The 12,450-nt window shown below is 41.4% G+C and overlaps 1 protein-coding gene across 1 annotated transcript in view; it reads right to left on the reverse strand.

The window, feature by feature from the left end:
- Nucleotides 1-294: 294 nt before the first annotated feature.
- LOC127529688 (collagen alpha-1(XXV) chain-like) overlaps nt 295-12,450 on the reverse strand; it is a 411,846-nt gene continuing 399,690 nt past the window's right edge. The window contains exons 4-5 of the mRNA XM_051934239.1: nt 577-981; nt 295-540 (exon numbers count right to left, since the gene is read on the reverse strand). Of these exons, the coding sequence (XP_051790199.1) occupies nt 953-981 (29 nt within the window). The 3' untranslated portion in view covers nt 295-540; nt 577-952. The remainder of the gene's footprint in view (nt 541-576; nt 982-12,450) is intronic.

Genomic DNA, 12,450 nt, shown 5'->3' on the forward strand with positions numbered 1-12,450 from the left:
GTTTTCCATATTGTTTGAATTTATATTTGTTTGCCATTTAATTCAAATTGTTTTATAGATAGATAGATAGATAGATAGATAGATAGATAGATAGATAGATAGATAGATAGATAGATAGATAGATAGATAGATAGATAGATAGATAGATAGATAGATAGATAGATAGATAGATAGATAGATAGATAGACTTCTTTGAGCTCTGTGTCATGTTCACAAGGGTTTCAGCAGGTGAAACTGAAAAATAAACAGACAAGCAGAGGTGACTTAATATATAAATGATTCCAGAAAGTTTATTAAGGTTAATGAGTCTTTATATATACCCAGCTTTTTCAGAATTTTGCACATAACTGCTGATGCAGCCTTTCCTCCGTCTAATAAACTGTATTAGTTAAGGGAAAGTGTTCTATTAGCCTGCTCATAATTAGAATTTACTGCATATACTGGCAAGGTTGCCCATTAATGGACCCGATGATTGGCTGTTGTAGATCCTCCCCTTGCACCCGCCATCAGCCGGAGTGACTCACTTTGATCCACAGTTGCCTGAATAAGTTGTTACATTCCTTTATAACAGACAACATGGCTATTGACAATGCCAATGTGGCATCTGAACCTCTTAGACACACAACAGAATCAAAAAAGCTTCACTAAGCATGTTTTTTTTTATTTTGGGAGGGGAGGGTTAATTGACCCCTTTCTTATATTGCACAGAGAAAGAAACTCCTTCAGGGCATTGTGTGAAGCAGGAAAGCTGGAAAAGGCTGTATTTGTCTACATTCTACTGAGCAAAAAAGTTGGATCATCTGGTACCAATTTTCTTACCAAGCAGCACCACGCGCTTTGATGAAACCACAAATGCATCCCAGGATAAAGTACAGAGAGAATGATAGAGAGAAAGTAAGAGGGAGAGCAGGCAAGCAAGCCAGAATAAAAAAAAAAGGAAGAAAGGAAATCTTCACAAAACCGCTACACTTACTGGAGACCCTGAGGAGACAAAAAAGAGAGAGAGAAAATAAAGTTGCATTATTTGTCTGTTTGTGAAAAAGCTAAAAACAGTCTTAATCCACAGCTCAGATACATATAAATTAAATTACTAAAGTACTTAATTATATATTACTATACTATTAAATACTTATTTATTTATATATTTATATACAGGGTGGCCATATTTATGTATATATCACGTTTCACAGGCTGTAGCATTTAAACTACTGTGCGAAAATGGCACCAGTGTGTAGCCTGAGAATAGGAGTAACGATGTGCTGGACTAGGCAACCCCTGCTGTGTTCAAATACAGAATTGCTGCAAATCAGTTTTTGCTATGTTTGTATTTTTTTTTTCTTCTTTTAATCGTATCGATTTGGATGGTGCATTGGTGGACCACGCCATGGTGAATTGGGGATGAAAAAACATTTAAGGTTCTTAATGTTCATGTTCCATTACTTTACTTGTTAATAATATTGGTAGTTTCCTGATAATAACACCTTTTCAATCATATACATACAATCACTTTCAAACTGGACAAACTGATATCCATGAAGCTTCATTGAATTGGTGTTAGACTGTGATAATTAAGTGTTCCCTTCATTTTTTGAGTAGTTTCATATATATGTATATATATATATATATATATATATATATATATTTATATATACAGGTATATATATTATACCAGGTTACCAGTCATTTTTTGACTCCTCGGGTTATCTGCTTACTTGGCCACCCCTTACTATATACTGTATCTCACACCATACCATTTTCTAAAGCCACTTAATCTTTAGCAGGGTTGCGGGGGACTGGAGCCTAATCCAGCAAGCATCTAGCACAAGTCAGGAACAATCCCTGGCCCTGCCAGTCCATCTCAATGTGTGTGTATATACAGTACACACATACACACGTATCAAATAAAGCACAGGTGGATCACTAATGTTTCTGGGTTCCTTGGAACTGGGAATTGTATAATGAAATCCAAAGATTAACAAGAAATTTTGGAATGCAATGTAGGACCCTGTATCATAAAGCTTGGTCTCCACCATGGGACTTTCAGCATGACAATGACCCAAAGCCTACTTCAATAAACAATCAGAAATGGTTTCAAAACAGATCCTCTCGAGCTCTGTTAGGCTGGATGGAGACCGTCGGTGGACAGCTATTTTCAGTCCAGGCTCTGGCTGGGTTACTCAAGAACATTCACAGAGTTGTCTCTCAGTGAGTCCTGTGTTATTTTTGATTTCTTCTGCTGTAATCTTCATCCCAGCCTAAGGTCCAGACCGCCCTGGAGCGGGTTTTTATTAAAGATCTCGCTATACTTTTCTCTGTTGAGCATTCCCTCAACCCCATCTAACTTCCCAGATCCTGCCACTGAAAATCAATCCCACGCCATAATGCATTCCAATAACTTTGGAAAGTTATTACACAGGTGATGACCGAGGTCTGGTTCCTCCAGATATGAAGCTAATCCAGGTTTCATCAGACCAGTGAATCTTGTTTCTCACAGTCTGACAACTTAGTTGCCTGCAAACTCCAAGTGGGCTTCAATGTGTCTTTTTACTAAAGAGAGGCTCCTGTCTGGTTACTCCCAGAAAAGCTAGATCGGCTCGTGGGGGCAGCAGTCTAAGCAATGATGCCCAGATGTCCCTTTTCCCCGTCACCTTCTCCACCTCCTCTGTGGGGGATACCAAAGCTTCCCAGGCCAGTCAAGACATATAATCTCTCTAGCATGCTCAGACACCCAGCAACTTAAAATCATTTCTGTCGCTTGTATCTGCAATCTCATTCAATGTCAAGCTTGTGACCACAGGTGAGGGTTGGAACATAGATTGACCAGTATGACTGACAGGAACATCTGCATTACTGCAAACACTGCTCCATTCCACCTGCTGATCTCCCAGTCCCTTCATGCCTCACTCATGAATAAGACTCTGAGATATTTTAAACACCTCCACTTGCATTTGAGAATGAGTAGCTATTTGTTTGAAAAAGCACCGTGCTTAATTCCTGCAGGTTGACAGATGATTAACCATCTCCGATGTTGGTGATTGCTGATGTTTCACCTGCCCAAACACAACCTCCTCCACCAACGTTGTCCTAATAAGTATTAAATAGTTAAATTATATAAAATAATTAAATAGTCAGATCTGACTAAATTCCTATAGACCATCATGTACTCCAGACTTAGATAGGATGCAGATTACAACGTGTCACAGGTGGCTGGGGGTGGTACCCAGCCGGGACACCCCGGAGGAGGGCTTACGTCTTCCCTAGACCACATGGGAGCGAACGCCCTGGTGGCTTGGGGGCCACGGGAACTGAGCTTGGAAGCTCAACCCTATAGGGGCCCGTGGTCACTGCCAGGGGGCACCCCAATGCCTTTGGAGCCCTGGCCCTCAGCACTTCTGCCACACCTGGAAGTGCTGGGGGGAAGAAGACCAGGGACACCCAGAGTGCTTCCGGGTGCGCAGCCGGTACTTCTGCCATACTGGGGAGTGCCGGTGGGAGCTAATCGGGACGCGCCTGGAGCACATCCGGGTGTGTATAAAAGGGGCCGCTGCCCTCCTTTCGATGGCTGGAGTCGGGAGGAAGAGGACGGAGCTTGGAGGAGAGGAGTGGAGGCGGACCAGAAGAGAGGCATTGTGAGGCCTGGACTTTGGGGGAGTTTTGGGGTTGTGTGCACTTTGTAAATAGTGGAGCATGTAAATAACCATGTTGTGGGTGATTTAAACATGTCTGCCTGTCTGTGTCTGGGCCATATTCCACAAACGGAAGAATACAGAATGTGATAACAAGCAGCTCCTGCAAATGCATGTTCATCCTCTGTAATAACCCTTGGTTTAGGCTGCCCTTCATGCCCCATCTCACTGGGGTGCCTCTAGCCAACCTGATCGACTTGCCTTGTTCTTTAATTACTTCCACAGACAAATGAGAGCAGTTACCGCACAGCAGGTGGTGAGGAGGCTTCTGGTGGTCGTGAGGAGGTACGCCAGTGGTAATCAGATGCAGCTGGGGGGTTAAGGGGCACACAGAAATAGGAGAATAAAATAAAAAAAGACGATTACACGTCTGGAGTTTTCTGGAAGCTGGACTTTATTATGGCAAATATGAGGGTCCGGAATAAAATTTTAGGAAAACAAAAAATGTATAGGCGAAGGTAATTAACACCCCAACCTGGAAAAATCTCACCATCTCCACACAGTTAACATAAGCTTCAAAATCAGTAAGTTATTACTGAAAGCTTAGGGTGCCTCACCACTTGAGAAGCCAGTCAGCTAAAGATGAAATGGGTGGCAGTGTTAAGCACATAAAATTCTGCCCCTGACCTGACTTTCTCCTCCTCTCTCCTGCCTTGTCGATGATACTGGTGGGTTTCTCTCCTCTTTTTCCACTTCTTTACCATGTGAACCCTTGTCTTCACTTGACTCCTGACTCCAAGCTCACCTGGCCTAGGGAAGGAAGCTTCTTTTAAAGTGTAAAACTTGACTACATCTGGGGTCACAGACAACTGGTAAACCAACGGTTTCTAGGTTATACCAAATCCTAAAAGGTGATGTCACATTACGCCACTTTTTGTCACAGGGATGTCAGACTTATCGACCGCATTCACTGCTCTTATGTCAAATTACATGACACACAATCGCTGAGCATGTCTACTTTAGCAACCGAGTTACAGATTTCAAGCACAGGTGTGCCCACTCCTATTTCTGACAGCCAATAGTGCGCTACCTTCGAAGAGTTAACAAGTATGGTAAGTTGAGCTGCAATCTTGGCCTTTTCTTTCTTTCTTCCATTCTGCTTTATTACGTAAAACATGATACATCAGAAAGACTTCTGCTTGAGAGGTTAACAACATGCACATTCCTCATTCCTTGTCACTACATTCTATGCATTACGCTCTTGGATGAGCATTCATTAGTTGTGGGCTCTCCTGCACACACAACCCACCTCTCTGACAAACGAGGAAATCAAACCGGTTTGATTTTATTGTAGCCAATAGCAGAATAGTTGGTCTCAGGTCAGTAAGTCACATTAGGCAATTGTCTTCACTAGGGATGCACCGATACCACTTTTTTGGAAAACGAGTACGAGTACGAGTACTTGCATTTCAGTACTCGCCGATACCGAGTACTTGCCGATACCGAGTACTTAATAAAAACATGATTTAAATTTACAGGTAACAGCTTTAGTCATATAATTTAACAAAAAAAACAAGAAACTCTCGTCTATCCACTGGGAGGTTAGGCTAATTAGCGACACGGGGCTAACACTGCTTGTCCAAATATCCGTGCTGAAACTAAACGCAGAGGAGGCTTGCAGTAGGCTGTGGATATGTTTTTTCACGGAGTCGTGTAGTTTAGGCAGCTCCGTGTCAGTCATGTAGCGGCGGCTTGGGACATCATATCTGGGCTCCAGAACATGGAGGAGACGCAGGAATCCCACATTTTCTACCTCCAAGAGTGGCTGGTCACTCAATGCAATGTACTTGATAATTGCCTGTGTTATTTTCACAGCACGTGGATTGTCTCTGGACATTTTCTCTCGTCTTGCAAGAGTTTGCTGCAGCGTGGGTTGTGTTGGTTTAGAAGCGTGGGTAAACTCTTTGTACTCGTTGTCGTGTTGGGATTTTAGGTGCTTGATTAAATTACTTGTGTTAAATGCGCTACCTTTTGAACCTCCTCTGGACAATTTCGCTGAGCACAATTTGCAGTCCGCCTTTGTTTTGTCGTCTTCATTCACTTTGAAATAGTTCCACACGGCTGACATGTCTCGCCTCGCCTTCTCCCCGCTCTGAGCTGCAGCCGGGGCGGGCACTCGGCGCCTGTGATTAACCCCTTACACGCCGCTCAAACATAGACATTTCTCAGACCATGGTATCGGTCCCCGGTATCGGGGGACTTTTAACGAGTACGAGTACTTTAGAAAATGTGGTATCGAGGTCGATACCAGATACCCGTTTCGGTATCGGTGCATCCCTAGTCTTCACGAGTATCTCTGACAGACTAAGATTATGTAAACGAAGGCTACAGCTGAAAATTGCTGGAGCAGTCATCTAATGTGTCATGGGCTTTACTCAGATTTATTCATTCACCTGAAGGGGATTCCACTGCATGAGCATTTTTATCCACTGTCACGCATGTGTGCCCATTTACGGGACACTGTCAACACTGTGGCAAGGTAAGTAATTCCATCTCGGGATGAGAGAGGGTGCTGTTTCTAACTGCTTCTTTACTCTCCTTTGTAGTCCTGATGGGCAAGCCCAAGAAGACACCTGACCTCACTTCCCCACCAGACCCAAAAGCTCCACTCATTCTGTAAGGATCCATGTTTCATTCCGGTAACCTGGAAAAGTCGCTGTTCACTTTGGGACCAGCACCCAAAGGGATGGAGCTCCTGCTCAATAGCGATCAGCTAAAAATTTGAGCCACGGCTGAGGCTGTTAACTTTCATTTCTCTTTTACTATTGTTGTGTCTTTAAATGGGGTTATCACGGTGGTACCCCAAACTATTATGTGCTCTCTGTCTAACAAGACAAAATTCACTTTTGAAACTTGTAGGGCTGTAGGGCACAGGGCAGGAAAGAATCCAGGACAGTTTGCCATCTTATTTTAGACAAGCGTGCTACTAGTCTAAGATGGGTTGAAATCCAAGTGATCAATGCAGACATCAGCATGTATGCTTGCAGTGCACCATCAATTGGAATGTAATTTACAATGCACTTAGTATTAAAATACATTGCATTTGTCATCACAAACATCTAAAGTTATAAAATGCATTATTGCAAATGTCTATTGCACCATCTGTAGGAATTAAAAATGCAATGCATATGTCACTGCTATATGCCATTTTGTAAGAGCTTCGTAAAAGCAGTATTAATGTTTGTGATGTGCCATCTGTTGCAATACTAATGCAATGCATTGTATCCACCTGAAAAAGGATAAGTGTCTGTGTGTTTGTGTAAATGTGCATCTGTCTGGTTGCTATGTCTCTGTCGTTCCAAAAGATAGCACAGAATAAACATTTGCAGTAACAGAATGCATTTGTCATTCCAACAGATGGTGCTTTACAAACATTTGAAATAATAAAAAGCATTACTACAAATGTCTGTGATGGCCCATCTGTTGGAATGACAAATGAACTGCAGATGTCTCTATTATATGCCATTTGGTATGGGATTTGTAAATGCAATGTTAACGTTAGTGATGCACCATCTGTCGGAATGACAGAGACATAGCAACCAGACAAACACACATATACAAAGGCACACAGGCACTTACAGTATCTTTTTATCAAAGTGGATTAAATTAGATTAGATACAGTATACTTTATTAATACCCAAAGGGAAATTTAAATGCATACTACAGCAAAAAATAAAACATAAAATGCACAGATATCAACTCAAAGCACAATACAAGACAATGGAATCAAAAAAGCATAATACAATAAACATTATGGTACCAAATAACTGTAGTAAACTGAAGTTTGTACTAAACCTATGACTTCTGGCTAAAGTAAAGGAAGGGAAGTCAGGTGGAAGCACTGAATTGTCTATTTGCAGCCATTTGAAAAGACCCCCCGAGGCTCTTTGTATTACACAACGGAGGAATGAGCCTGTGTCTAAAAGTGCTTGAGAGAGCGCCTCCAGGAGAGGGTGGGCAGAATCGTTCATGATGACATCCAATTTTGCCACCATCCTCTTTTCCAGAACAGCCTTCATAGTCTTCAGGGTCAGTCCTGTCATGGAGCAGACGTTACTGAAACATCCTGGCTATGTCTCTACAAGCTTTGCACATCTGGATTTGGACAGTTTATCCCATTCTTCCTGACAGATCCACATAAGCTCTGTTAGACTGGAATGGAAGTATTTGTAAAATGTCATCTTCAGATATCTCCACAAATGTTCTATGGGCTTTAAGGCTGGGTTATAGTTAAATGACCCATGGACACTCAGAGACTTGTTCTAAAGCCACCCCACCATTGTCTTGGTTATATGCTTCAGGTTATTGCTCTGCTGAAAAGTGAACTGTTGTCCCAGTCTGAGGTGGTGTGCACACAATGGAGAAGATTTGGGCCGCTTTCATCCTTCTCTCAGTTCTGACCAGTCTACCCGTCCCTACATCACCTCCACCATGCTTCACAGTAGAGATGGTATTAGAGAGCCGGTGAGCAGTGTCTGGTCTTCACCAGACATACTGCTTGTAGTTCTTTAGTTTTTGCCTCATCAGTCTTTTTCATCCTGCCCTCTTTAAATGCATTTTACTTAAAAGTGGCTTCTGTCAACCCATTTTACTTAACTCTTTTCATATGTAGCTCCTGAATGGTGGAACGAGCTGCCCAACCTTAATTCGAAATTCTAAGCACCTCAATGTGTTTATGAATCGCTTGAAAATTTCCTTGTTTGGTAAATTTCTGTCTAACTAATGTTAGGTTTTTGTAAGCTAAGAATTGTAACTCGCCTGTCTTTTGTTCTGAGCTCTTTACTTGCGGTGATCAATTTTGTCACCGTGTTCCGACACACTTGTTCTCAAATAATCCCCAAGATGAAGTTTTGCAAGATTATGTTGACCTCTTTTGTAAGTTACTTTGGATAAAAATGACTGAACAAATAAATGGAAAAGAAATGTAATGTGCTGAACTGCTCAAATGTGTCAAAACTATCCTTTTCAACATTTGACCACTTGGGGCAGTGTTGGGCTTTCCCAAATGATAACATTTGTCACTCTGCAGAAGTCTATTAATAAGACAGAAGAATGTGCATTAGCAACTCACTGAACAGCACACACTTAAAAGAGGCAGGTCATGATCCCAAATCCCGGCAACACGGTTCCCATAGTCTGCTTATGCACTTAGACGCTAAATACCTTATGGATGTGCTGGCTCATCTGATAAAAATCAGGCCATCTTGATTGTAAAAGCAGTGAATGTCGATGTAGTGTAGCTGAGCCCAGAGCTGTAAGATGCCTTGAGGCATTTAAGCTGAGAAACAGAAGGCCAGTAGATGCCTGGAACATGGATTTCACTCCATAATTTATAATGTTGAATCAGTACACAGCTTTACTAGTACACGTCTTGTACTGTTTAAGCAACAGGACATGTTGTTTGCATAAGAAGGCATTTCTAAGCTTGTACTGTCAATTTATATAATACTAGCACAGCAAAACGGTCTCAGTGGTACAATGGTAAGTCCGTCTGTTTAAATTACGTTGTGCGTGTAGGAGCCTCTGTACACAGGATATGCTAGCCCTTATGTCCCCCTTTCTTTGGGAGTCTTGTTGCCTTTGTTTATCGGCCATTCCCATCCCTCATATGGACACGGGGTGACACTATGCCCAGCCATGGACAGATGCCAGATGCTTTAGCATCCACCTAATAAAAGAATTTGTGACTGTGCATCTGTCTCTGTGTCCATCTGGTTGCTATATCTCTGTTATTCCAAAAGATGGAGCGTCACAAACATTATCATTGCTTCTACAAATCCTATGCGAAATGGCACATAACAGAGACATATACAATTTATTTTTGTATAGCCCCAAATCACACAAGAAGTGCTGCAATGAGCTTTAACAGGTCCTGCCTTTTGACAGCCTCCCAGCCTTGACTCTCTAAGTAGACAAGGAAGAACTCCCAAAAAAAACCCTTGTAGGGAAAAAATGGAAGAAACCTTGGGAAAGGCAGTTCAAAAAGAGACCCCTTACCAGGTAGGTTGGGTGTGCAGTGGGTGTCAAAAAGAAGGGGGTCAATACAATACAATACACATATGCATTGCATGGTGCACTACAAAAATTAATGCTGAGGTCTACATTGATTACTTAAGATTTCAAACCTTCTTTGAGGGGTGGCAATGCCAGTTTTACATATACAGACATACTGTGGGTCATATTATAACATTTACATGGGCTCCTGAAGCGGGTGCCACTGCATATATGTTTTGGAGCTGTCCTTCTTTTTTGTTGTTTAATAAGGGAGTAACTTTTGTATTTTTCCAATCATAAGCAGGTTTGAAAATGAATACGTGGCTTTTTCTAATCATTAATACACTATATGGTCAAAAGTATGTGGATACCCCTCCAAATGAATGAGTTCAAGTGTTTTGTTATTAACGGGCGAATCAAAAGAAGCACATAATTGACGTTCCTTTTGCCCACATGTAGCAATTCACATTTTTCTACATTAAATTCCAACTCCACATGACAAACTTAAATAAATTCATTGAACCCTGCAAATCACCCCCTCACCCTCCAGCACTTCATAATTGCTGTATTTCTTTTAGTTTAGTTTATATACATATATAAATACTCTGGAAAGGAACCATAAGTGCATAGATTTTAGGGGTTTCACCTCCCCCACCAAAACGAGCCACCTTGTAAAAAAAATTTCTGTCCAATGGTTGGCGGGCTGGCGGTCGTATGGGCTTGGATGTTTTTTTGGGGGGGAGGGCAAAGCAGCATTCCATTATGGCATGAAGGTGCTTAGCTTTTTTTGATAAAGAAATTGGATTTGCTGTTTATTTCCCCTTCACTAGGCGCACTGTTGGTCACATAGATGACATAATTTTTTCACACTCGCCATGCTATTTTTTTATTCAATGTATTATGTATGTATATTTGTATGTATGTATGCATTTATTTATCTATCTATCACAAAGAGGAGCAGCAGCTACTGCCACTGCTTCACCCAGTGTGTGTCCAGTTTTTAAACTTGTTTAAGTCTTTTTGAATTCTTTTTGTGGCCTCCTAGGTATCTGTCATCCATCCATTTTTAGCTTCCTCTGCAAATTTCACAAATTTACTAACTACACCATAATCTATGCCATTGATATAAATCAGAAAAACTAACGAGGGTCCAAAGACAGACCCCCGAGGGACTCCACTGATAACCTCACTCCATTCTCCTCTTATCTTTATTCTTTGTCTTCTGCCGGTTAACCAATCTGAGATCCAGTTTTGCCTACAGCTTCTAGTTTCAGAAGTAATCTTCGGTGTTGTACAGAGTCCAAGGCTTCTCAATGTAAATTATATCATGTGCTTTATTTTTGTCTAGTCAGGGCAACTGTCGTTTCAAGATAAGGTAAAGAAGACAGAAGTTCTGAGGTCAAACAGGTCTACTCACTAATCATGGCACTGGAGAGTGGTGACGTGTTGCACACTGATTACCATGCTGCTCTGTAGATGTGACGATAAGGACTCTATAAACCTAAAAAATAAGGTTTAGAAAAAGAAAGCAGTGTCGCCACCTAGTGGTGAAGACACAGACCTGTTAACCTCAAGATTGCCAGGTCAGTCCAAGGTCCTAACTTATATAGCTTGCAAACACACAAAAAGAGGCTTGAAATGTGTTTACAGACCTTCAAAAGCAAACGTTGGGATCTATAAAAGAAAATTTACGTATATTTACAGCAACTCTGGTATCAAAGAAAAGGAGATAACGACCACCTTGATCAAGCAAGCAAATGTAGCCAAACCAGCTAAATGACAAATCATATCAGTGAGTTGTTATTAGAATGTGCGTGACAAACATATTTAACCTCAGAAGTGATAAATATGATGTGCAGACTGTACTTTAGTTCCTTTTTAAGAGGGCCAATGCTCCGTATTTGTACTGAAGAACTTTTTTGGTTTGCTGTCAGTTTATATCGGCTGTCACTTCTCAGAGAATTGCCTAACAGGTCAAGAATATCTCAGTCAACCTTCACTCCGTCATGTCTACTGTGCTGGAAGCCATTAACTGATCAGCGCTACATGCAGTTTTTGTATGGTGTGGGTGCACATACATAAAACATAACAAACATAAAAATGAAATCTGCATCAGTGTCTAGTTCTAACATAATCAGAGCACTTTAGTGCACTTATATTGCAATAAGGACACCTACAGAAAATGAAGCTGTTTTTAACCATTAGCAGTGACATTCCATTAACATACAAGTGAAAGGTGATGCCAAGATGTGACTGACAAACGTCGTGGCTCGGTGGCCTGAATCGACCCATGATTTATTTATTGTCTGACGTGATGGTGATGTACATGTCGGCTGGCTTGTTTTTAAGGTCAGTAGCAGAACCCTCAGTTTTTCTAATGGCTTATAAATATTCATTGTAACATTGATCATGTCATTCATTATATGTGGCAGGTGATGGCAGCTGCCCGCTCAGACGATGGTGCCTTGTGCCTTTCTTCAACCCTCAGAACACAGAGGAGAGGTGCTATAATTCTGCTCATGATCTTGTGCTCTCAGTTGCGTAGCACTGCCAGATACTCTGGAATGCAGGTGGTTGTGTCTCGATGTTTCAGGAGCCAATGATGTTCTGAAGCATTGTGATTGCATACATATGAGGCTGATTAGCATACTCCATATAAAGATGTTTCAGGACAATGTTGGAGGTACCTTCACATATACACATACTGTACATAAAGTGACAGCAATTTATAAAGGGTAAACTGCTGATTTTGTTTTGGAGTACACATTTT

The sequence above is a fragment of the Erpetoichthys calabaricus genome, chromosome 11 (assembly GCF_900747795.2).
Source record: "Erpetoichthys calabaricus chromosome 11, fErpCal1.3, whole genome shotgun sequence".
NCBI classification, from domain to species: Eukaryota; Metazoa; Chordata; class Cladistia; order Polypteriformes; family Polypteridae; genus Erpetoichthys; species Erpetoichthys calabaricus.